General features: G+C 36.2%; 1 protein-coding gene and 1 non-coding gene across 2 annotated transcripts in view; one reads left to right on the top strand and one right to left on the bottom strand.

Annotated features, from left to right (window-relative positions):
* Positions 1-487: 487 nt before the first annotated feature.
* Positions 488-26,502, bottom strand: part of SYT10 (synaptotagmin 10) — a 93,573-nt gene continuing 67,558 nt past the window's right edge. Inside the window, exons 4-6 of the mRNA XM_036760702.1 lie at positions 5,873-5,993; positions 2,368-2,539; positions 488-626 (exon numbers count right to left, since the gene is read on the bottom strand). Of these exons, the coding sequence (XP_036616597.1) occupies positions 488-626; positions 2,368-2,539; positions 5,873-5,993 (432 nt within the window). The remainder of the gene's footprint in view (positions 627-2,367; positions 2,540-5,872; positions 5,994-26,502) is intronic.
* Positions 6,624-6,730, top strand: LOC118852516. Its single transcript, XR_005010588.1, has one exon. It is a non-coding gene; the product is annotated as a U6 spliceosomal RNA (small nuclear RNA).

The raw sequence follows: 26,502 nt of genomic DNA, 5'->3' as shown, positions 1-26,502 counted from the left end.
AAGCATACTTAAATTGTTTTTTTTTCTTTTTGGTCTGTTTTTTTTCACAACATAGATAATATAGAAATATATTTTGCATGACTGCACATGTATAATCTGTATCAAACTACTTGCCTTCTCAGGGAAGGGGGAAGAGGAAGAGGGAGAGAGACAATTAGGGACTCAAGATTTTAAAAAATGAATGTTGAAATTATTTGTACACGTAATTGGAAAAAATAAAATATAAAAACTTAAAAAAACTCTTTTGCAGGTGTTTCTCATGTAAACAGCATATTGTTGTATTCTGGTTTCTAATTCATTACACTATTCTCTTCCATTTTGTGGGTGAATTCATTCCACTTACATTTGCAGTTATGGTGGCTGTGTATTTTTCTCTATTTTCTTCTATTTATACTTTTGTTTGTTACTCTGTCCCTCCTCATGAGTCTGTTTTGCTTTTGACAACAAAAAGTGCTAACAGACAAAACATAGATCAGAACCTTGAAAGTTAACTTACTTCTAGCAATGCATGCCAATGAGTTATTGGTTTTCTGTGATAGGCTAGCATTTCATTCCAATGATCTCTTCCAAGACCTTCAGCATCCAGTCCCGTCCTACATATTCCAATTACCTCATTGTGTCCTACCCTACGAATAATTAAGATTATACTTTTAATCTTATTTTCAAAGGTAAATACATTTCCATACATCAGAAAATATGAAAATCAATGAAACTAAAATTTTGTTTTAGTAAGTCTAGTTTATTATAATTAATTTAACTTAGCCAGAGCTTAATTAATACTAAATCTGCAAATTTAAGATGTTCCAATGTGTAATATATAGTATCACCTTTGTAATGCCTGAGAATCATCCATGTGTCTATATACATGAATCCTTTTACTTGTGCCTGAATTATGTATAGTTTCAAAAGAATATGAGAAATACCAGCACACAATAATAGGGATCCTCACAATTATTTACCTTGAAAAGGTATAAATGAGTCTAATGATATAAACACAGTCTGATTTCTTCCCATAGAAACAATGTTATAATGCAAATTAGTTTCCTGACTAAGAGTTTGCATGGCAAATTTCTTTCTAGAAATGACCACACATACCAACTTTAACAAACTTGTTCACTTGTGTGTTTATATGTATGTATACATCTATGTATGTATATTTATCTGTATCTGTATCTATATCTGTATCTATCCCTTGTATGCATACATGTATGTAGTATTTATCCCTTCCACATGGTGGTATTAGGGATGTGGCACCCCCACAATCTGAAAAATCCAGATTGCATTTTTGGCCCTCCCCTTGTACCAGAGAAGAAGTCTGAATTTTTTCTTTTTCTTTTATGGGGTATTTATAGTACCTTATTGTAAAATTTGGGTTAAGCATTTGGTCATAGGCTCTGTGTAATCTGCTGGCTTTGGATGCTGTCTGTGGCTTCCACAAAACACCCCCAAAATTCCCATTTAATTTATTATGCCGACCCACAACATAGCAAAACCATGATAGGGAAAGTCACAATGTGAAAGGGATATGTATGTATGTATGTATGTATGTACATATGTATTATGTATGTACGTATATACGTACACCTCTATACACACACATACACATGTGCATATGCATATGCATGTGTGTATTTGTATGTATGTGTATATGTATGCATATATTCATATATATGCATGTAATACATACACATAATATTGGTTTTTATGTGAGTATATATGCATATTGTATAGAATAAAGCTTTCTATAGAACAAATTAGTCAAATAAAGTCATACAGGGTCATACCCATCTTATGTAATTTTATTTAAAACAATAAAACATCATAGTAAACACATGTATATATATGTGGAAGAGGAGATCGGGAGAAAAGGAAGGCACTCTCAACAGTACACCAATGTTTCTGGATTGGAGAAGATTTTGTGTAGGAGAATAGTGAAAGACATGTTGTGTTAGATTATAATGGACCTCGAATACTTGGTCAAAAGTATGTGCTTAATTTGGTTAAGTAATGGGCTAGATTTTTGAACATGTATGATATGTAAAATGGCATTAAGGTGAGTTTTGCACTTTGAAGAATGGATTAAATCTATCCTCATCTCCAATACTTACTTTTTGTTTCTTACCATCATAGAGGACTGATGGCAAATACTTCATTTTAGAGATTGAAAAAATTAACTCCAGTGCAATTAACTTGTCCCAACATATAGCTACTAGCTACCTTCTGGCATAGTGCTTTTTCCCACTAGCCAATACTGTTTAGAATTACTGCCATTACTTTAAAAAAAAAAGCTTTAAATTTGGATATGTATAGCCTAAAATCTTATAATGCAGTTCTGAAAAGACTGTTTACACAGGAAAAGATACTTACCTATCATAATCCATGACAGCAATCAAGAGGCTGACCTGGTCCACATTCTCAGGAGGAATATCAAAAATGATGGCCTCATTATAAACTGGATTTAAAGTATTTTTTTTGGTACTTGTTTTTCTTTTTTTCAATCTTCGACCCTCACACATCAATGACACTTTTACATATGGATCTGAAAGTAAAAAAAAAATTATAAAACTGTAAGTATAAAGAAGCCTTATATATCCTTTTCAGGGGGCCCTGACCTCACCCAGGCTGGGCATGGAGAAGTTCCCCACCCCCAATATCACATCAGATACAAATCAATGGCTCCCAATTGTCTCAGTGCTGAGAAATACAAAAACATCCCACATTATCTGTCCCATTCAAACAAAGGCCAGAATCATTAAAGCAACAGCAAAAAGTCCCACCTTAATTACTATTACACTTGGCTTTTCCTGACTCAATTATTTACATTTATACAGTGCTCTAAATTATAATGAAATGTTTTTATCACAATAAACAAGAAAATATACGCATATTCTTATCTCTACTTAAAGAAAATGAGTCTGAGAGGTGAAATGATTTGCTTGTATTCAACCAGCTAGAGTCAAAAGATTTAGACCTTGACTCACTGATCCCCAATTCAACACTGGATATAATCAGGGGAATACCTTTGATTGGCTCTGGATAACGTATGACCTATGAAGCATGGCTGGAGTTGAGCTCCTTCCAGTGCTATATGTACTATCTTTGAAGTTAGGCAACTTCTGGTCACATATTTACTCTGTCCCTTTCTAGTGTGCCATGATTAATAAGTCAGAAATAAAAGAAATGGATTTCCAATATGAAGCAACAATCCTTTGACCCCATGACAACAGCAAGGGGAAGGGGCTTCATCAAACAGGTTTGACCACAGAGGCACTAAGGGCTGCATGCTCAGTAGGTGCTAAAATGGTTGACTACCCTCTGATGCTTAACCTTTCATTCCCAGAAAGGTGTGGGACTTAACATGGGGGAGGGAGGATATTTTCTTTCTCTCCCCAACTCTTATAGTTATGCTTCCTTTAAACCCGGTTGCCTAGGTGAACCTAACACTGATCCTCTTCTGCTTGAACTTGTTATGAGTGGAACTCATGAATTCTGGTATCCCTTAATCAGTGTCAAGCTACACTATGGGATTTGCCCTCTATAGTTACCACTATGCTTCTTTGAGAAGAAAATAACCACAATTCCTAGCCTGCACTGACAGAAGACACGGATCAAATGTGATAATAAATGGAAAGCACTTTGCAAATCTTAAAGTATTATATTAATTCTAAGTATGTTTTGTTCCTCCATTTTCAAAGAGGACCAATGATATCATAAGGTGATGACTTGCGTATGGATTGGATTTAAGTGAAGCAGAGTTGCATAGCTGTCAGCCTCATTCTCTTCCAGCATCATCAAAGTCCAGTGGCAAGACAAAAGTCAGGACGACAGGAAATGATCCTAGATGCAGTGGATGGCTCTAGAGTCTTCAATATATGACCAAGCTCTAAGTGCTCCACCGTATCTGCTTCAGCTGCCTTCATGACCACTGGGGAAGTCTACACGTGTTTGGGTAGGTAGGCAAACTCATTGATGGGTGTGATGCCTGTCAGTTACCCTCAATCTGGTTTATCTTGTCTGCCAAGATGGTTTTATTGGGGTAAGGCTACTGCATGTACTATAGCTCTTGGGGCTACAGAGTTTGGCGACAGGTGGACACCAGAGAAGCTGGATAAGCAGCACTGAAAAGGACTTGTTTACACCAGAGGTGCTAGTCTTCCATGAATATCCCATATACCATGCTAACTATTAAATGCTAACTATAATGTAAGGGAGCTATGTCTCATGTTTTATTGTTTTAGTCATCCACTTCCCAAAAGAGTATAATAGTAGTTAGAAGTTACTGTTTCACATTTAAATCATTGTCAATAGGTACTTAGGAGCCTTTTGTGTTTTACAAATTTCTTTTGTGTGGAAGAAATACATAGTTTTCCATACCCGACAAACAGTTTACATTGAGTAACAGCATAAGGAGTAGAATAAATAGTTCACAGATCCCCAAAAGCAATGTTAAATGTTTCTTTCAGCATTTCAACTCTGACTACCATGATTTCTTCTCCAAAGAAACTGTGGGATGCATGGTAGTGATGGTTTTATGTATAGATAATCTGGGGGAAATTATTAAAATTATAACCTCTTTTTCTATCTCATAAATATTTAGATTGAACCTTCAGAGTAAAAGACTTCTATTTCCGCACTGCCATTTACTATTTCAAATAAATTTCTAAGTTTAGTACATTCTTGAACTTCATATGCACATATGTATATATGCATGCATATATGTATATACATATGTATGTATTGTGTGAGTGTATATAGAGAGGTATCTTGTTGTAATGAAGAAAAAGCCAGGCTAAGGGTCAGATAGACCTGAGTTCAAGTCCTGTCTGACATACATTGGCTTCATCCTTGTGAAGTCACTCAAACTCTCAGTGCCCTAGGCAACTCTCTGGCATGATAAGTTGCATGGCAAATGATGATTTTCATTAGAAGAGGGAGTTTCTCCACTGGAAGAGTACTTTGCAGTAATGAAATGACAGGTGCCACACAACTGGCTGGTGTGTGTACGTGTGTGTGTGTGTGTGTGTTTCTGACTTCTTCAATGTGGATAACTCCTGATATGATACAGATAAGTAACTTAAATGTATGTCATAGAGATTTCACTGCTGTGGCACTGAGAGGTTAAGTTGTCCATGGTCACATAGTGTGTCAGAGGCAGAACTGGAACTCTGATGCCAGCTTCCCTCACCCTCCTGCCCCACATTCTATGCCATGATTATATCAGTTAAATTAACAGGACATAGGAAAACAAATAATCACAGCTGTTGTGATTAAAACACAAATATAAAGGGCATATGATGTTTAAATCTCCACCAGGCAGAGCTATAATCATCTGTTTCTACTGAGTAATCAGATACTACTACTTCTCCAGTTTGCTGGTTTGGAAATGCAACAAGATTACAAATGAAAACAGTAAATGTTGTAATATGGTCATGTGCCTATAATGTAGATAAAAGAAATAAATTCATTCTAAGCATGTTGTCAAAAGTTTCTAACTTACATAGATGGCAATGTGGATCAAGAAGAGATTCATCTTCAAGCAATTAAATTGCTCTTTTGGTTTAAAATAATTCTTCCTGAGAATTTACTGAATAACAGCTATGAGGATGAAAAAAATATGAACATAGTTCTGAAGACAAAACAAAAATAGTAGCTCTGGAAAGACAGAACTGTAGAGCTGAAGTAGACCTTATAAGGCTTCCATTTTAAACAAAATTTAAAATTCATAATTTATTTTTCAATTGTGTTCACTGCCTTTATTCTGCTTTAAAAAAAAGAATATGTACTTAGTGGAATGACAGCTAGATATATAGACCAGTGGTATGTTTCATTTTGAAGCAGGAATCTTGATCTAAAGATTGGAATGTGTACATACCTGATGAACCTGTGATATCCATTGCCTTGAGATTTCTGCACTTAATGACTGTTAATGTCATACGCCCGGCCGTAGGTAAATAACAAAGGGAAAACATGATTTCACCCAGCTCTATGCTTTCCTAGAAAGGAAAACACTGTTATAATTTTTTTCCTAAACATGTCAATGTCTGGAACATTAAATACTGGAAAAGATTAAATTCATTGAATGGAGATTTTTTTATATTCACATCATTTAAACTGCTTTAGCACTACTAGAAGCATTACTAGAAGCTTATTCAAGAGATATTCTGTCCATATTCAGTGAAAGTAACCAACCAGAAGTGGAAGAAATGAAAAGTAATTTAGTTGATTAGATAATGTTAGATAATTAGATAATGTCATTATTATCACATTCTCATCTCAAAATTGACTGTTTTCTTACTATCTAAAGTTATAACTGTCAACAAAAGACCTCAATAAAAACACCAACATATATATATATACTATACACTAAAATTTAAATGAAATTTACTAACTAAAGAAAAACAAAACCAGAATTCACCTCCAGTTCTTTTTTGTTATATAATTTTATAATCATACAAAACATATAATTATACAATTTAATATAGTTATTATGGATACGCATATAAAAGTCAAATATTATGCCTAATATGTTCAACATATATTTCTATAATGTATAATTACACTACAATTTTATAATTTTATTTTTAATTTAAAGAACTGTATATATATTTAAATTGTGAACAATTGTGCTCACTTCAGTAGCACATATACTAAAATTGGAATGATACAGAGAAGATTAGCATGGCCCCTATGCAAGGATGACATGCAAATTTGTGAAGCATTCCATACTTTTTTCTGCCTGTTGGCCATGGGCTTCACTGTATAAATAGGAGAGAATGGGAGCCCAGAGGTAACAGAACAGCTTCAGGTTATTGAAATAACAATGTTAAGGAAACTCTTATTTTAGTCACGCATAAATATGCAGTGGTATGGCAGAAGACACCAGAGCAGATGCAGAGAGATTTTATGAATGGATTGGATTATTTAATAACATTACCTTACTGTGGAGGAAGGATTGTAAAAAACACACACAAAAAAAAAACACCAAAAAAAATGCCTTTAAGACAGTTTCTTAGCTTTTTAATTGTTGTTTCTTTCTAGTGGTCTTTGTAAGAGTGTAGAAGCATTCCTTCTTTGATAATGTTAAATGTGTAAGTTTCAGGTGACATGTGAAACCTTCTTTTTTAAGATTTTTCTCAAAGTTTTAGCAAGATCATGGTGTAATAAGACATAATGTTTTCCTTTAAAAAATTCAACTGTGTGTGTGGAGTTAAGAAGCTGTTGCACATTTATGATTTAACAAAATAATTCTAAAGGAAAAAATTATGAAAAATTGTTGTTAACAAAATGAATTAAATAAACATAGGTGTAAAAAAGGGCAAAGCTTTACCTTCATAGTATTAACTTTAAATGAAGCAGAGTCAGACTGGTAAATATAGAGCAAAAATGAAAAATACTTTTTTCTTGTTATTTTCCAGGATGTTTTGAAGATTTGCCATCTTTGGACCTATTTCTTTCTATTCTTTTTAAAATATATTTTTAAACTACTGCATATACAATTTTTATAGTTTATTTCTCTCTGTATTACCTCAGATTGATCTTTCTATATTTTCTTATATGATACATGATTATCATTTAATGGAATATTTTACTCATCTCTTTTCTATTACACATGAATATCAGGCATTTCCATTTTATCTTACATAAAGATGTCAGCCATAAATATGTTCAACAGATAATTCCCTTTTATTATGTTTTGTGATAAAGTCCTAACAAACGGATGCCTGGATTGAAAAGCATAATCAGATCTGCAATTCTTATGGCATATTGTCATATTAATCTCCAAAATATTTATACTATTCTGTAGTTCCAAAATAGTGTTTTTCTTAATAATCCTACTAGTATTGAATTTTATATTTTGTAAAAACTATTTTGTCATGCTAGTGGGATATGCTAAGGTTGTTTTGATTTTCATTTATTTATCATGAGGATATTTGAGTATCTTTTCATGTAGTTATTAACAGTTTGTATTCTATCCTTTTTAAATTTCTGTTCATTTAAAAAAAATTTTCTGATGTTTACCCAGGGCAAAAGAGATTTGTATATAACATCAGACTTTCAAATCCAAGTCCCCATAGAAAACTATTTTTCTGTAAATAATATTAATTTTTATATGCATTTATAGTCTGTTCCTCCCTCTGTTCCCCTTCCCCCAAATGGTCAAAAAGAAAAAAGATAAAATCCATGCCTTAAAATGTGTGCCTCTTTCTGCAATTTAACTTTATCATCTCTACAATGCAGGTGAGGATCAGGTTTCATCGGCAGCCATTTGGACTTGGTTTATTATTATGCTGATCAGAGGTTTTCAAGGTTGTTTTCTTCCATAATGTTGTTCTTGTATAAATTGATCTGGTTTTCCTTACTTCACTCTTTATCAATTCATAGAGGTCTTCCCAGTTTTATCGCAATCTGTTCATTTTATAACTTTTTATGGTCTAATACTATTCTACTACATTCATTTGCCCACAGGCCCATTTGGAGACTATTCCCTTAGTTTCCAATTTTGGGCTATCACAATAAGAGCTGCTTTATGTATTTGGGCATATATAGGTCCTCTTCCTCTTTTTGATTCTTGGGGGAGGGGCATAAATCTTGTAGTGATATATATACTAGGTCTCAGAGTTTGCACAGTTTGCTGACTTTTAGGACATAGTTATTAACTACTTCCAGAATAGCTGGACCAATTCAAAGATCTACCAATGATGCATTAGTGTTCCTTTTTCCCCAACATTTGTTGTTTTCCTCTTTTCGTGTCTTGACCAGACTGATGGGTATGAAGTAGAAAATCAAAGTTGCTTTAATTTGCATTTTGTTAAATATTAGTTATTTTTATATGGTTGTAGATAGCTTATATTTATTCCTTTGGAAAAAAAAACTATCTTTGGCTCATTATCTATTGGGGAATGGTCCTTAGTTTTATACATTTAAATTACACATGCTTAGTTTTATACATTTGAATTACATATCTTGGAAATGAGACCTTTATCAGTAAAACTTGCTGCAAAGACTTTTTCCAGTTCATGATTTCCCTTCTAATTTGAAGTACATTAGATTAGTTTATGCAAAAAGTTATCTCATATGTAATCAAAGTTGTCTATTTTATCTTGTTTTATATTCTCAGTCACTTCTTCATCAAGAACTCTTCCTTTACCAATAGCATAATAGATAGATAAACAGATAGAAGGAGAGAGGGAGAGGGAGAGGGAGAGGGGGAGAGAGAGAGAAAGAGAGAGAGAGAGAGAGAGAGAGAGAGAGAGAGAGAGAGAGAGAGAGAGAATATATACATATGAATGCATATAGATATGTGTTAATGTGTATATTCTTCTCTCCTTGAACTAGTTCAGATGAGTATGAGATTCAAGCATAACCCACTTCTCCTTCCATTTTCCTCTCCACTTTATAAACTCTTTTATATACCTGTTTTGTGTAAGATATTTCCCCCCATTCCTCATCTCCACTACCCCTTCTCCCAGTGCATCCCTCTTTTCTCACTCTTCTTTGTGTGCATGAAGCATGTGTATGTATACATATCCATAAACACACAATTGGATATAGAAATTCATTTTACCTAATATGGAAGTAAGAGGGGGAGGAGATAAGGAAAAGGGTGGGTGGAAGATAAGAAGAAGGATAAATTAAAAGGGGGTAGTGGTCTGAAGAAAACCAGATGCTTGAGGATGGGACAGGGTAAGCAAGAGGATAAATATGAGAATAAGATAGAGGATAATACAGAGATAGCAATCACAACTGAATGTGAATGGGATTAACTTGTCCATAAAACAAAAAAGATAGCAGAATAGATTAAAAATTAGAATCTATCCAATATGTTTTCCCTCATTCTTGTCTTGTTATTCTTTTAATCTTCATTGCCACCTCCTCTTCCCAAATAAGAAAGAGAGGGAGCTTGCTTGACAGTTGTGATCTATCATTGAGATGGTTCTTCTCTTTCCCTTGCCCTGTCCTTGACTCTAGGTTTTTATTTTCTTCCTTCTCTTTTCACCCATCCTCTCAATTTCCTGTTGCTAGCATTTAAATTTGTTTTGTTTATGACTATTACTTAATTGTTCTGTGCTTCCTCTTAGACCCTTTCCTCCTTTTCCTTTGTCCCTATCATCTCCTATTTCCCTTTTGAGTTTAATGTATTTCTCTATCAGGAGCACAGGGAGGTAATAATTGTTTTCAGTCATTTTTATCTCATTTAGAAGAAACGATATTCATAAGATGCCTATCCCCTAACCTTTTCCTCTATTTATATTTCCTTCATCCTATGTACCACTAATATATGATACTGATATCTCTCTCCTCCTTTTTCCCCAAGTGTAGTTCCCTGTTTCTCTTGCTGCAGGGCTCAGGGTATTCCTCCTATAGTAGGCTCTGCCTGGGGTCCTTCCTCCTGTTGCTGGGTTCAGGGATTACTCCCCTATGCTGGGCTCCCTCCATAAACTTTGGGGATTTCTTTGGCTGGTCTTTCCCCATGGCCTTGGAGTTGTGGACACAGGTAGAGCACTGTAATCCTATCTGGAGCTCCTATAGGATGCTTTATCTTGTTCATTACTGGTCATTACTTACCTAAAGCTTTTCTCCTCCCATTAAGCTCAGGTTACACAGCAGCCTCTCCCTTTCCACCTATTATGGCTTGTCTACCTTTGGGTTCTGAGGGTCTTCTGTAGATCCTGGGCTGATTGGAGAGTTCAACAAGTAATTCTTATTTCTTTTTCGACTGGTGCATTTTTAAGTTTTACTGTATTTGTGGCAAAATTGGCTCTTCTAAGTTATAGCATGCCAGCATCTTCCCGCAACCTACTAATGATGAGTGAAGACTATCAATCCCTTACAGGGTTTTGTTTGTTGCTGTTAATTCAAAGCTGTCTTCCCTCTATTACAGTAAAATCCCTTGACCAATAAAGATGCTTCTGTTCTCCAAAACCAGTACACAGAAGTTGACAAAGACATCTGGAGGAGATTGGCAAACTATCTTTTATACCCTGAGTATCCATGGTGTATGGTTGCAACAAATGGCTACTAATTTTTGTGCATCAAGGCATGGAGGAAGACATGATAATTAAAATAGTTATAACACTTGATTTGCTCCTAATTTTTCTCTTATTATCCAACAATAGTAGTTGAGCTGATCTCTTTGTCAGAGCTATAATGTGGGAAAACTTGTAAGAGTGAAGAATACTGCTCACTCATGCCCGACATGCAGATCTTCTATACAAACAGATTGATTTATATGCTTAGATACTATTGTATAGCGGGCATATATTTAGCATGTATTGAAGCCCATCCCTCCATGAAAGCAGATAATGATACAATCAGAAAGACTTTAAGAGTATTCAGGAGATTTGGAGCCCCTCTATCTATCCATCGTGAAAGAGCTACATATGTTACAGGACAAACTGCACAAGGAAATCTGCAAAGTATTGCAGATCCAATAACAATTTCACTGCATATATCACTCTAAAACTGCAGGAGCAAAATAGAATGAAATGGGTTTAAAAATTTAAATTAGCTACCAATTGTGATAAAAACTGAACTTAATCAATCAAATGTTTTGTCCATAGGCATTCTACATAGAAACACTATTACCAAGAGGAAAACTGGACTTATTGCACATATTAAGGGGAAGCCAATTCTTTGACCTAAAAGTAGTTGATGCTACTGTTTTGAATTATTGTAAGGCAGTAATGAAATTAGTCCAAGCCTATAATATTGAGATATGAACTGCCTTTTCCAAAGAACCAGAGGAACTCTGCCATCTCATTGAGCCCAGTGATTGGGTCCATGTTAAAGCCTATCAGTAATTCCACTGTAAAGGTTAATACCACATTCTCCTCACTATCATCACCATAGCAAAATACATTTTGTGACTGTATTTGCGATTCATATTACATACATGCTTCCATTCTTGAGGAGTATAAATGAACTTTGGGATCTTTGATAATAATTTTGTCCCTTTCCAAAAACCTAACCCTGACCAGCATGTGGACTGTATGTATGGACACTGAGGATATGAGAAATTCTACTTTATTCCATTCCTTTGTATATTATGTACATTAGACTGTTTAAATGTCCTAATTAGCAAAAGGAGGCATTTGTCCAAATAGGACAGAAATGCTGCATCTTTCCCTGGGCAACCTCACCGATCATTTGTAGTTACATGCAAATAAACAGTTGATAGGATATGTGAAGACTCCAAACAAGTTCAGTTGGTTGTGTAACTGACTAATTCTCAAGAAGTTTGGAGGCTTCTCATTATCCCTTAGCTGTGTTATTATCCTAATCCATGGGAGTTATACTTGGCCATACTAAAAAAAAGTTAATAAACAACTATTTATTTGTCCCCTACACAGTAAAAGAAAGTCTATTTCAAGATGTTTGACCTCTATAAGGATGTTCTTAGCATCTAAGGGAAGTTAGTCACTCATACTGATAGAATATGAAGAAGTCCCTGACATCTGGGATTATTTCCTTTTGAAACAAGATCTGGATTTACATCTTATTTGGCTGTGATTCTAAAATTCTGACATTACTACAAAGGTCTCTAGGTAGATTAGGTATTGCCAAACTGAAGAAATTAAATTAAAATGCCTTCCCGTAAGAAAGAATGATGTCTCTAGGAAGAACAATAGATGGACACCTCCTCAATTCCTACTACATGTTCCTAGAATGTTCCAGTCGCAGTTAGGTTACTGTGGTAAGCTTCAACCATTTCCTTGATTGTGTTTCCTTTTCCCAGGCATTATATTTATATTACAACTTTGTACCACCCTCAGTATAGTTGTGGCAGTATAAATTGGTCAATCATGTTCAGATCAGATGAAGAACATCACTATGACATGGTTACCATATAACACCATTAGAGAGGTAGAATAAATAATAATGACATTAATCTGGAGGAACAAAAAGTCAAGAATCTCAAGAGGAAAAATGAAAAAAGAAGAAAGAAGTCTAAAAATAAGTAGGAAGGTCAGTCAATAGAACAAATCAGCTTCACAAAATACACAAGCAAAACAAAATAGTAGCATAGTGCTTGATAAACATAAAGACCATGCTACTCAAGTCAAGACTTAGCATTAGACAACAAATGCTGGGAAAACTGGAATGAGTTTGATAGAAGGTAGATTTATACCAACATATCACACCATCTACCATAGAAGCACCAAATGATAGATTAAGAAGCTCACATTATAAACAAATGAGAGGAGAAAGTGAGAGAGGAGAAAGATCAAGACCAATAAAAAGATAGAGAGGATCATAAAAAAATAAAAGGGGCAATTTTGATTAGGAAAATTAAAATGTTTTAGCAGAAATAAAATCAATGAAATTCAAATTAGAAGAAAAATTGTTAACTGGACAATTTCAGAAAGTTTCACTGAATAGTCTCATATAAAAGATAGCTAAGGAATTGATTTAATTTTCTCTCTTATTTAATAAGTTTTGCCTAATTCTAAATATAAAAATGACAAAAAGAGGATTTCTATATAGAAAATAATGCAAAATATGTATAAGAATCTAAGAACTGGTATTTTTAGTATATAATAAAACCAACCCATTGTTTTCAAAACTTTCTAGTTAGTTTGCACTTCCTTCTGACTTATGTCATGTACCCCTTTGTGCACTTTTTAAAAATGTTTGAATCTTTTCCTCCTTGTTCTCCTCCTCCTCCTCCCTCTCTTCCAATCATCACTGTTATCCCTCTCTCTCTCTAACCTGACTCCAATGAAGAAAAGAGAGAGAGGGAAAAGCTCCTTTGTAACAAAGCAAAATTAATCCCCAAGTGTCCATGTCCTTTCATACCTTGAGTTTCAGGTAGTATCAATAAACTCTTTCAATTTTCACTTTGTCCTCTGGTTCTAATAGATGAGCAGTTTTCACCTGCGATTTCATGAAAGTTAGGGTCTATGCTTTTGAAATTAAAAAAAACTACACCTTTAATGATTCTTGTGAGTTTCAAATTATTTCTCATTGACCTATTTTACAAGATGGTGTTTTTTGAGGTGAGATACTTCATATTTTCTCCTATCTTATGGAGCTTTTTATTTCCATTATTCAGTTTCAATTTTCAGGAATTCTGCCGCTTGGATAAGATTTATCATTTCTTTAATTCATCTTTAAATACTTTATTCCGGAGATTTCATTTTTTTAATCCTTTGATTCATTTCCACTTGCAATCCCTGTGAAAAATCTGATTTTTCTTTTGAGTCTTTGCTTGCAGGTGTTATAAAATTATTCTGTCGTTCAAGATTGGGTTTTTTTGGCATATTTGGATCTGTTGAAATATATCTTATGTTTATTCATCTTTCTATCTCAAGTGACTGAATTGGGAACATGACACAATACAAGGCTCAGTCCCCTTGCTGGAATTTTAGGTTTCTTTCTTTGTCTTAACTTGTGTCATGGGGGTTCTTGAACTGACGTCCATCTCATAGGATAAGGGGTATCTTTTGCTTTGAGGTTCAGAGTGCTATTTTGAAATTTTTTCGTATTTTATTTTAAAGGCCATCTAGCTTAGCCCCTTTCTTTTTTTTTTTCTTTCTTTTTTTAACATTTTTTTATTTAAAGATTTGAGTTTCAAATACTATCCCACCCTTCCTCCCTGCCCTTTGTCCTCCCTGAAATGGTAAGCAATCAAATATAGGTTTTATATATATGCAATTATATATATTTTTTCCTTTTCATAAAAGAAGACTCAAAAAAATGAAAGAGTGTGAAAAACAGTCTAAAACAATATCAGTTCTTTCTCGGAAGGTGGATAGTATGCTTCATTAATAGTCCTTTGGGATTGTCTTGGATCATCGTATAGCTAAGTCATTCACAATTCTTCATCCAAGAGTGTTGCTGTTACTGTGTACAATGTTCTCCTGGTTCTGCTCACTTCACTATGCATCACTTCATGTTAAGTCTTTCTAGGTTTTTCTTTCTCTTTTTTTCTTATAGCACAATAATATTCCATAACAATCATATACCATGGCTTGTTGAGCCATTCCCCAATTGTTAGCCACCACAAAAAGAGCTGCTATAAATATTTTTGTACAAATAGGTCTTCCCCTTTTCTGGGATGTCTTTGGGATATAGACCTAGCACTGGTATCGCTGGATTGAATTTTTGTGTGTGAGGCAATTGGGGTTAAGTAATTTGCCCAGGTCACACAGCTAGTAACTGCCAAGTGTCTGAGGCCAGATTTGAACTAAGGTCTTCTGACTTCAGGGCTCATGCTCTATCCACTGTACCACCTAGCTGCCTTTATTTTTTCTGAGAGGCAATCAGGATTTAGTTATTTGCCCAGGGTTACACTTTTCTTCCAAAGTGAATATACAGGTAATTTATTGAACACTCAAACTTTATTAAGAAATGGCAATTTTACTGGGTTAAACCCTACCTAGTTTATGATTGTTTGCAGGGGCTTAGCAACAGGGTCCATCTCACACTTAGCACTAATTAAATACTTTATTGAATAAATACAATACCAAATACAATGCATTCAAATGCTTTCTTGAAAAAAATCAGTGCAGGGGGCAGAGCCAAGATGGTGGAGTGAAAGCAGGGACTTGCTTAAGCTCTTCCCCAAATCCCTCCAAACACCTGTAAAACATCACTCTAAACAGATACTAGAGCTACAGAACCCATGAAATGACAGAGTGAAACAAGTCTCCAGCCCAAGATGGCCTGGATGGTCACTGAGAAGGGTCTATCACACCATGCTGGAAGTGGAACATAGACCAGTGTGGGCTGTGCTGACATAGACTAGGCCAGAGCAGAATAAGTGGAACTGACCTCAGGGCATTGAATCACTGGCTGTGACAGTTTCCAGACTTCTTAACCCACAAACACCAAAGACAACTTAGCAGGTCAGTGGGAAAACTCTGTTGGATGTGGGGGAGAGAAGGGCATGGTCTGATGGAAGTAGCTGCAGCAGCAGTGGCAGTGGCAGCTGCTTCAGGAGCTCCAGGCCCACAGATGGTGGAAGGAATCAAGTGGCTGATCAGAGTGGGAGTGCAGGGATCTCTTTGCTGGGGCTGAGGCAGTATTCTCTTCCTTTGCACTACTTAGATCTGGGGCACAGTCCTCATTGGTGGTCCTGGGGTGAGTAGAAGCACTAGTGTGGCAGAGCTTATTGTGGCTGTGGACAGAGAGTCCTCCTGGTAATTACATAGCAGAAAAGAATGCTTGTGGTAACTCACAGACCAGAGCATAAACCAGGAGAGAAGTAAACACCTGTACTTGGATCATACCACCTCAGAAGAATTGAAAATTTACAGGTGCCTACATATAGCTCTGAAAACAGCAGCACAAAACCTGTGAAGCTTGGGATAGAGCACTCCCCACTCTGGAAGCAGTCGTATCTTAACAAAGAGCTCAAAAGTCCAGTAATTAGCTGGGAAGATGAACAGACAGCATAAAAAAAATACCTCAGACTATAGAATCTTACTTTGGTAACAAAGAAGATCAAAACATACAGTCAGAAAAAGACAACAAAGTCAAAGATACTACATGCAAAGCCTCTAAGAAAAATATGAATTGGTCTTAGGCCCTGGAAGACCTCAAAAAGGATTTGGAAAATCAAGTTAGAAAAGTAGAGAAAAAATTGGGAAGAGAAATGAGAATGATGCAAGAAAATCATGAGAAATGAGTCAACAGCTTGCTAAAAGAGACCCCAAAAATATTAAAGAAAATAACACCTTAAAAATTGACTAACCCAAATGGCAAAAGAGCTCCAAAAAACCAATATGGAGGAGAATGCTTTAAAAGGCAGAATTAGCCAATGGAAACGTAGGTCCAAAAGATCACAGAAGAAAATAATGCCTTAAAAATTCGAATGGAGCAAGTGGAAGTGAGTGACTTTATGAGAAACCAAGACATTATAAAACAGAACCAAAGGAATGAAAAAATGGAAGACAATATGAAATATCTCATTGGAAAAACCACTGACCTGGAGAATAGATCCAGGAGAGATAATTTAAAAAGTACTGGACTACCTGAAAGACATGATCAAAAAAAGAGCCTAGACATCATCTTTCAAGAAATTATCAAGACAAACTGCCCTGATATTCTAGAACTGGAGGGTAAATTAGAAATTGAAAGATTCCACTGATCAACTCTTGAAAAAGATCCCAAACCAAAAACTCCTGGGAATATTGTAGGCAAATTCCAGAGTTCTCAGGTGAAGGAGAATATACGGCAAACAACCAGAAAGAAACAATTTGAGTATTGTGGGAACACAATCAGGTTAACACAAGATCTAGCAGCTTCTACATTAGGGGACTGAAGGGCTTACAATATGATATTCTGGAGGTCAAAGGAGCTAGAATTAAAACCATGAATCACCTACCCTGCAAAACTGAGCATAATACTTCAGGGCAAAATGTGGATTTTCAATGAAATAGAGGCCTTTCAAGATTCTTGATGAAAAAAAAAAACAGAGCTGAATAGAAAATTTGACTTTCAAATACAAGACTCAAGAGCAGCATGAAAAGGTAAACAGGAAATAAAAAGTATAAGGGACCTACTGAAGTTCAACTGTTTACATTTCTACATGGAAAGATGATATTTGTAACTCATGAGACCTTTCTCAGTATTACAGTAGTTGAAGGAACATATATATATATATATGTATGTATGATACACACACACACAGAGGGCACAGGGCAAGTTGAATATGAAGGGGTGATATCTAAAAAATTGAAATTAGGGGGTGAGAAATGAATATATGGTGAGAAGGAGAAAGGGAGAGATAGAATGGGTAGTTATCTTACATAAAAGAGGCAAGAAAAAGCTGTTATAATGCAAGGGAAGAGGGGGTAGGTGAAAGGGAATGAGTAGACTTTTCTCTCATTGGATTTGGCTTAAGGATGGAATAATATACACACTCAGTGGGGTATCTCACCCTACAGCAAAGTAGGTGGGAAGGGGATAAGAGGGGAATGATGGAAGGGAGGGCTGATTGGGGAGGGTATAGTCAAAAGCAAACACTTTTGAGAAGGGACAGGGTCAAAGGAGAAAATTGAATAAATGAGAGATGGGATAGGATGGAGGGAAATATGGTTAGTCTTTCACAACATGACTAATATGAAAGTGTTTTGCATAACAAAACATGCATAACCTATATTGAATTGCTTACCTTCTCAAGGAGGGTGAGTGGGGAGGGAAGAAGGGAGATAATTTGGAATTCAAAGTACTAAAAATAAATGTTGGCGGCTGGAAAGGAGGGACTAGTGTGAGCTCCGCACCGAGCCCCTCCAAAAACCTATAAAAAATGTCTCTGAACCAATTCTAGAACTGCAGAACCCAGAAAATAGCATGGGGAGGCAGGGCTCCAGCCCAGGACAGCCTGGATGGTCTCTGGGTGAGGTCTATACTGCACAGAGCTGAGAACGGAGCAGAGCGGAGTGGAGCAGAGACCAGGATGGGCAGCATGGACCAACCAGACCAGGAGCTGGGCGGAGCGGGCCCTAGCGCCCTGAATCAGTGAGCTGCAGCAGTTACCAGACTTCTCAACCCACAAACACCAAAGACAACAGAGAAGGTTAGTGGGAAAAGATGCTGGGGACAGAGTTTAAAAAGAAGTTCACGGTTTGGCCACCGCCCCGGGGGCAGAGGAGGTGGGGCAGCTACAGAACTACAGGTGCAGTTGCTTCTGGCCCCAGGCCCACCTGGTGGGAGGAATTAAGTGGCAGATCAGAGCAGGAGTGAAGAGCCTGCTGAAGATCTAAATCCAGTCCAGGTTGGGGGTTCTTGGGGAAGGAGGAGTGCTGGTGTGGCAGAACTGGCGCATCCCCCCAGGCTTGGAACATAGTTCTCTTAACTCTACAAGAGTCATACCCCACTGAAAAATTCAAGGGTCAAGTTAGTTGGCTGGGAATATGGGCAGACAGAGAAAACGCACCCAGATTCAGTTTCAGACTCTGGAATCTTTCTTTGGTGACAAAGAAGACCAAAACATACAGACAGAAGAAGTCAACAAAGTCAAAGAGCCTACAACAAAAGCCTCCAAGAAAAACATGAACTGGTCTCAGGCCATGGAAGAGCTCAAAAAGGATTCAGAAAAGCAAGTTAGAGAAGTAGAGGAAAAATTGGGAAGAGAAATGAGAAGGATGCGAGAAAACCATGAAAAACAAGTCAATGACTTGCTAAAGGAGACCCAAAAAAAATACTGAAAAATACACTGAAGAAAACAACACCTTAAAAAATAGACTAACTCAAATGGCAAAAGAGCTCCCAAAAGCCAATGAGGAGAAGAATGCCTTGAAAGGTAGAATTAGCCAAATGGAAAAGGAGGTCCAAAAGACCACTGAAGAAAATACTACCTTAAAAATTAGATTGAAGCAAGTGGAAGCTAGTGACTTGATGAGAAATCAAGATATTATAAAACAGAACCAAAGGAATGAAAAAATGGAAGACAATGTGAAATATCTCATTCGAAAAACCACTGACCTGGAAAATAGATCCAGGAGAGATAATTTAAAAATTATTGGACTACCTGAAAGCCATGATCAAAAAAAGAGCCTCGATATCATCTTTCAAGAAATTATCAAGGAGAACCGCCCTGAAATTCTAGAGCCACAGGGCAAAAGAGAAATTGAAAGAATCCACCGATAGCCTCCTCAAATAGATCCCAAAAAGAAATCTCCTAGGAATAATGTCACCAAATTCCTGATCTCCCAGATCAAGCAGAAAATACTGCAAGCAGCCAGAAAGAAATGATTTGAGTATTGTGGAAACACAATCAGAATAACCCAAGATCTAGCAGCTTCTACATTAAGAGATCGAAGGGCTTGGAATACGATATTCCGGAGGTCAATGGAGACAGGATTAAAACCAAGAATCACCTACCCAGCAAAACTGAGTATCATGCTCCAAGGCAAAATAGGGATTTTCAATAAAATAGAGGACTTTCAAGCTTTCTCAGTGAAAAGACCAGAGCTGAATAGAAAATTTGACTTTCAAACACAAGAATCAAGAGAAGCATGAAAAGGTAATCAAGGAAAAGAACAAGAAAAAGAAATTGCAAGGGAGTTACTAAAGTTGAACTGTTTTGTTTACATTCCTACATGGAAACATGATGTGTATGATTCATGAGACCTCAGTATTAGGGTAGCTGAAGGGAATATGCATATACATATATATATACATATATATATATATCTTTATGTATATATGTGTATATGTGAGTGTGTATATATGTATATATGTATGTGTATATATAGAGAGACATAGCAGGCACAGGGTGAGTTGAAGATGAAGGGAAGATATCTAAAAGAAATAAAATCAAATTAAGGGATGAGAGAGGAATATATTGAGAGAGGGAGATAGGGAGAGATAGAATGGGGTAAATTATCTTGCATAAAAGAGGCAAGAAAAAGCAGTTCTGTAGGAAGAGAAGAGAAGGCAGGTGAGGGGGAATGAGTGAATCTTGCTCTCATCAAGTTTGACCTGAGGAGGGAATACCATACATACTCATTTGGGTATCTTACCTCACAGGAAAAAAGGAGGAAGAAGATAAAAAAGGGGGGGGGGATGATAGAAGGGAGGGCAGATGGGGTGGAGGTAATCAAAAACAAAAACTTTGGAAAGGGGACAGGGCCAAGGGAGAAAATTCAATAAAGGGGGATAGGTTAGGAAGGAGCAAAATATAGTTAGTCTTTCACAACATGAGTATTGTGGAAGGGTTATACAAAATGATACGCATGTGGCCTATGTTGAATTGCTTGACTTCTTAGGGAGGGTGGATGGGAAGGGAAGAAGGGAGAGAATTTGGAACTCAAAGTTTTAAAAACAGATGTTCAAAAATAAAAACAAAGTTTTTGCGTGCAACTAGAAAATAAGATACACAGGCAATGGGGCATAGAAATTTATCTTGCCCTACAAGAAAGGAAGGGAAAAGGGGATGGGAGGGGAGTGGGGTGACAGAAGGGAGGGCTGACTGGGGAACAGGGCAACCAGAATATATGCCATCTTGGAGTGGGGGGGAGGGTATAAGTGGGGAGAAAATTTGTAATTCAAACTCTTGTGAAGATCAATGCTGAAAACTAAATAAATTTAAAAAAAAGAAAAATAAATAAATAAAAAATAAATGTTAAAACTAAGAAATAAGATACACAGGTAATGGGGTATAGAAATCTATCTGACCCTACAAGAAAGTAAGGGAAAAGGGGGAGAGTGGGGTGATAGAAGGGAGGGCAGACTGGGTAAAGGGGCAATCAGAATATATGCCATCCTGGGGTGGGAGGGAGGGTAGAGATGGGGAGAAAATTTGTAACTCAACATCTTGTGGAAATGAATGTTGAAAACTAAAAATAAATTTTAAAAAATTCCTGCCTCAGAAATATGAAAAAAAGAAAAAAATATCAGTGCATTTGAAAATCCTTTCTTATTTGGTCCACTGACTAACATAATAAACCCAAATAATCTAGTTTAAACAGAATTGGCAGACTTTATACAACATTTATATCCTTTAGTCCACAAGTAAGTTATTAAATGATAGAGAACATCTAATACAACCATTTCTACAGAACTAGGAAATAAATTTCTAATAAAGAAAAATTTTACAGTCCTCATACCTTTTATTTAAGCCCCCGAGACCCCCCAGTGCTTTTTAAAATTTTTGAAAATTATTTTAATTGTATTTTACTTTCCTCCTGAAATACATATTAGGAAAATTTTTAGCATTTGTTTTTACAAGATTTTGAATTTCAAAGTTTTCTTCTTCCCTCTCCTCCCCTCTTCTGAAAATAGTATGCAGTTTGATGCAGTTTATACATGTGCTATCACATAAAATATATTTCCATGGTAGTCACAGTTGTGGAAGAAAAAACAGATCAAAAGGGAAAATAAATCATGAGAAGGAATAAAGTAAGTGAAAAAGATATGCTTGGATCTGCATTCAGTGTCCATCAGTTCATATCTGGAAGTGGATAGCATTTTCGTTTGTGAGTGTTTTGTACTTGTCTTTGATTCTTGTGCTGCTGAGAAGATCACAAAATGTTACTGATACTGTGTACAATGTTTTCCTGATTCTATCACTTTGTGTCAGTTTGTACAAGTCTTTCCAGGTTTTTCTGAAATCTGCCTACTCATCATTTCTTATTATGCAATGGCATTCCAATATTTTGCCACCATGAAAGGAGCTGCTATAAATATTTTTTCACATGTAGTTCCTTTCTCCATTTTTATGATCTCTTTGGGATACAGACCTAGTAGTGGTAAGGGTGTGCACAGTTTGGTTGCCCTTTGGGCATAGTTCCAAATTACTCTTCAGAATGGTTGGATCATGTCAAAACTCCACCAGCAGTGCGTTTGTGTCCCAATTTTCCCACTTCTCCAATATTTATCATTTTCTTTTTTTTGTTATATTTGCCAATCTGATGTATATGAGGTGGTATATCAGAGTTGTTTTGATTTGCATTTCTGTAATATCAATTAAGTTGGGTGTCTTTGACTGAGTCTTACTAGATGCTAAATCCCAGGCCCAAACCCCTCTCTACAGGGTGCTAAGCTTATGTTGTCATGAAGCCTTCAGGGTCCTAAGGGGAGTTGCTAAGACCAGAGCCAATGGTAGGCACCTAAGTTCTGGTTGCTCAGATGACATTTGATGATGTCCAAAGACTGTATAAAAAGAGAGAACAGAGCTATTTGCTTGGGGCTCTCACTGCTGGAGGTGCATTGTGTTGGTAAGCAAAATGGGCCCTTAGCACTCAGTTCAACCAAGTGCCCTTGAAGAGTTTGGCCTTTGTTTCCTTGATTAGATTTGGGTGTCCTTGGTGCCTCCTTGACTCAGGGGAGGGCCTAGTTTACACATGAGTTTGAGTGACATCTTTGGGACATCAGAGGTTTTTAGACAATGGGGGTTCAAGTTGCCTCTTTGTGATGATTCTAGGTCACATGGGTGAGTCACTGTGATGATTCTAGGTTATGTGGGTGAGTCGCATGTGTGACTCACCCTTGACACTGAAAAAGATATAAAACCAGGGATTGGCTTTCTCTTCTTGGGAGCTCTTTCCCACGGCAGTGATGGCATGCGTGACTCTGGGCCAGCCCTTGTTATGAGCTCCCAGGCTTAACCTAGATGTTGGTAACTATGAATCTGTATTTGGTCTGTCTGTTGATGTTTGTAATTTGTTTGTATTTGCTCTGAAGTTCAGGATGCTGGCTTTTTTGCCCTGAACTAAGTGAATGGTATTTGTATGCTGAATTAAAGTAAACTTGTCAATCCCTTAACATTGCTTTCCTTACTAAAGCAGATCAAAAGAACCTGGGCTTTTGAAGTGTGCTGGTAGTGTGCCTGTTGTTGGGTTTGTGTTGGTCTTTCACCCCTACAACAGCTACTAGCCAGACTGTTGAAACAGGAGTTGATGTGGAGACTCTGGGCAGCAGTAGTTAAGAGCCTGCCAGCTTGTAAACCTGGATGCTGGGACTTTGTTAAACCCTGGTAACTATGAATTGAGATTTGAATCAGACAAGGTCTGTCTGTTGATGTTTGTAATTTGTTTGTATTTGCTCTGAAGTTCAGGGTGCCCCTGAACTAAGTGAATGATATTTTTATGTTGGTTTGAAATAAGATTGTTAACCCATTAATGCTACTCTCCTTAGAACCTGTGCTGGCAGCATTTTTATTGTTGGGCTTGTGATGATCTTTCACCCCCCACAACAGCTGCTATCCAAATTGTTGCAACAATTTCTCTAATCAAAAGTGATTTAGAGCACACTTCTTCATATGCCCATTTGAGCATACACCTTCATATGCTCCTGGGAGCAACTAGTGACTGGAGGAGTGGGTTTGGACACATGGAGGAGACTTTGAGTCAAATGGAGAAGGAAGGTGACAAGAAGGAGGGCATAGGTCAGTACATGGCTGTATATTCAAGCATGTGGGGGGTGTTATTGGGGGAAAGGGAGAAGTTCTGCCTTGAGGCAATATACTCTCTATCAAAGGCAGAAATTGGAATTTTCTGGGTGTGGTACAAAGGAAAATAGGGTGTGGCCAGGTTGAGCTCTACAGGAGAGAGACAAAAACTACTTACAGGGGAAATCAGAAGAGTTTTAATTCAATGTAGAATGGATAGAATAGAGGGGGACTAGATAGGCATAGGGGCCATGAACAAGAGAATGAGTAAACAGAAAGAGAACTACTCTCAGGAAAAGGATGCAAAAAAATTAAAATAAAAAAACTAATGAAAAGAACTAACTGAAGGGGAGGAGAGGATGGAAGAACCTACTTGACTAACTGAGAAGAAAAAAGACAGAAGAATTAAATAAAAAGCTAAAAGCAGGAAATAAAAAGGAATGATCAAGCAAAACACCAAAGGCAAAGGAGTAACAAATGGGAGTTGGAAGAGTTCAGAGATGAGGAGAAAAAAGCCATTAGTAATAGAGTCATAATAAAAAAGAATAAGTTACAGTAACTAAAGAGATATAGTACTATATTTACAGAGGAAGAGGGGAGAAATCATAACTCAAAAAATAATATTAGAGATGGAGGGAAATATAAACATAACTCATAGCTTTAAATGTGAATGATAAAATAACTCAACGAACTGAAAAAGAGTCACAGATTGGATAAGAAAACAATACCTTACAATCTGTTCCTTAAACACACTTAAAAAACAAAGACATAGATAGAATAAAACTAAAGGATTGGAAAAAAGAAATTATTATTAATTTTAAAAAAAGCAGGAGTTGCAATCATGCTATCACAAAAAGCAAAAGTAAACTTTTTTTAAAAAAGAAATCAACAAGGAAATTATATTATGCTGAAAGGAACCACAGGCAACAGAGCAATAATAATACTAAACTTATACACTGCAAATGCCATAGCATGCAAATTCATAAATGAAACATTAGTTAGACTATAAGACTACATAGACAGTGACACATGACAGGACACTTCAATGTCTTTTGCTCAGTTATGGATAAGTCCAACATAAAGATAAACAAAAAAGCAAATATGCTTCTGAACAAACTGCTAAGGAAACTAGAACTAAAAGACTTACAGCACATTCTATAGAATATTTATTTCTTAGCATCACATAGAACTTCTACAAAAACTGATCATGAATTAGGCCACAGAAACACTGAAAACAAATGTAAAAAGGTAGTAATAGTAATATATCCCTCACACCATAATGCAACCAAAAATAGTCATTTGTTCAGGGGACATAAAGTCTCCTAAATGGAAACTTAACAATAGGTCAAAGATGAAATCATAGAAACAATTAGTAATAGTGTCAAAGAAAATTCTAATATTGCAACATGTCATAATTTCTGGATGTGGTTAAATCAGTCCTCAGGGAAAAAAATCATAGCCCTATAAATAGACATTAGTAAAATAAAAAGAGAGGTTTAATGAACTGAATGTACTTTTAAAAATTAGAAAGCCACCAAATAAACAAACATTTTATAAAGGATGAAAAAGGAGATATTAAAAATAGGAGAAATGAATAGGAAACAAAAAAAATTCTATAGAAATGATAATAAAACACAGTTGAATTTTAAAACAGATTAATAAAATTGATAAATCTCTGGGTAATATACCTTAAAACAAGAAGACAGAAGAGCAAATCAGTAAAATAACAAATGAGCAAGGTGAAATCACAACAAAACTAGGAGAAATAAAACAAATACTCAAAACAGATTTTGCAATTATATGCTAAAAAAATCAAGGACACAAAAGAAATACAGGAATAACTTCAAAAATGTAAAATGCCCAAACTGCCAGGAGACCAGACGGAGATGTTAAATAACCCAATCACAGAAAAGGAAATAGAACTAGTTTTAAAAGAACTTACAAAAGAAAAAATTCCTGGTCCTGATGGATTTTTTTTAATCTAACTAAATTATAAAAATGGGAGGGTGCATCAAAAAGAGAAAGGAAGAGGATAAAGAGGAGTGTGTGATGTGCCTTTGTGTAGCAACAGTTTGACTAGCAGCTACGATGGTTGTGTAAAACCAACAACAACCAGCACACAGAAGGCCACTAACACAGGTTATTTTAATCTGCTTTACTAAGGAAAGCAACATTAAGGGGTTGACAATCTTACTTTAATGCAACATACAAATATCATTCAATTAGTTCAGGAGGAAAAGCCAGCAACTTGAGCTTCAAAACAAATACAAATGAATTACAAACATACACAATATAAACAGAACAAATCACAATTCATAGTTACCAGGAAAGCATCAACATCTGAACTTACAAGCCAGGGGCTCTTAAAACAGCTGCCCAGAGTCCAATGCCACTCTTCCAGTGACTGAGAGCACCAAACAAGAATGTCAACCTCTGGGTTTATATATCTTGTTCAGGGTCAAAGGGTGTCACAATGTGTGACTTGGGGTGGAGCCTACAAGCAGTCATATCCTGACAAAAAGCTCAAGGGTCAAGTAGTTGACTGGGACCATGAACAGGCAGCAAAAATAAATTCAGACTCAAATTCAGACTCAAACTCAAACTCTATATTCCTTTTTGGGTGACAAAGAAGACCAAAACATACAGCCAGAAGAAGTCAACAA

This window comes from Trichosurus vulpecula, chromosome 5 (genome assembly GCF_011100635.1).
Source record: "Trichosurus vulpecula isolate mTriVul1 chromosome 5, mTriVul1.pri, whole genome shotgun sequence".
Taxonomy (NCBI): Eukaryota; Metazoa; Chordata; class Mammalia; order Diprotodontia; family Phalangeridae; genus Trichosurus; species Trichosurus vulpecula.
This window is presented reverse-complemented; position numbering and strand designations above follow the sequence as displayed.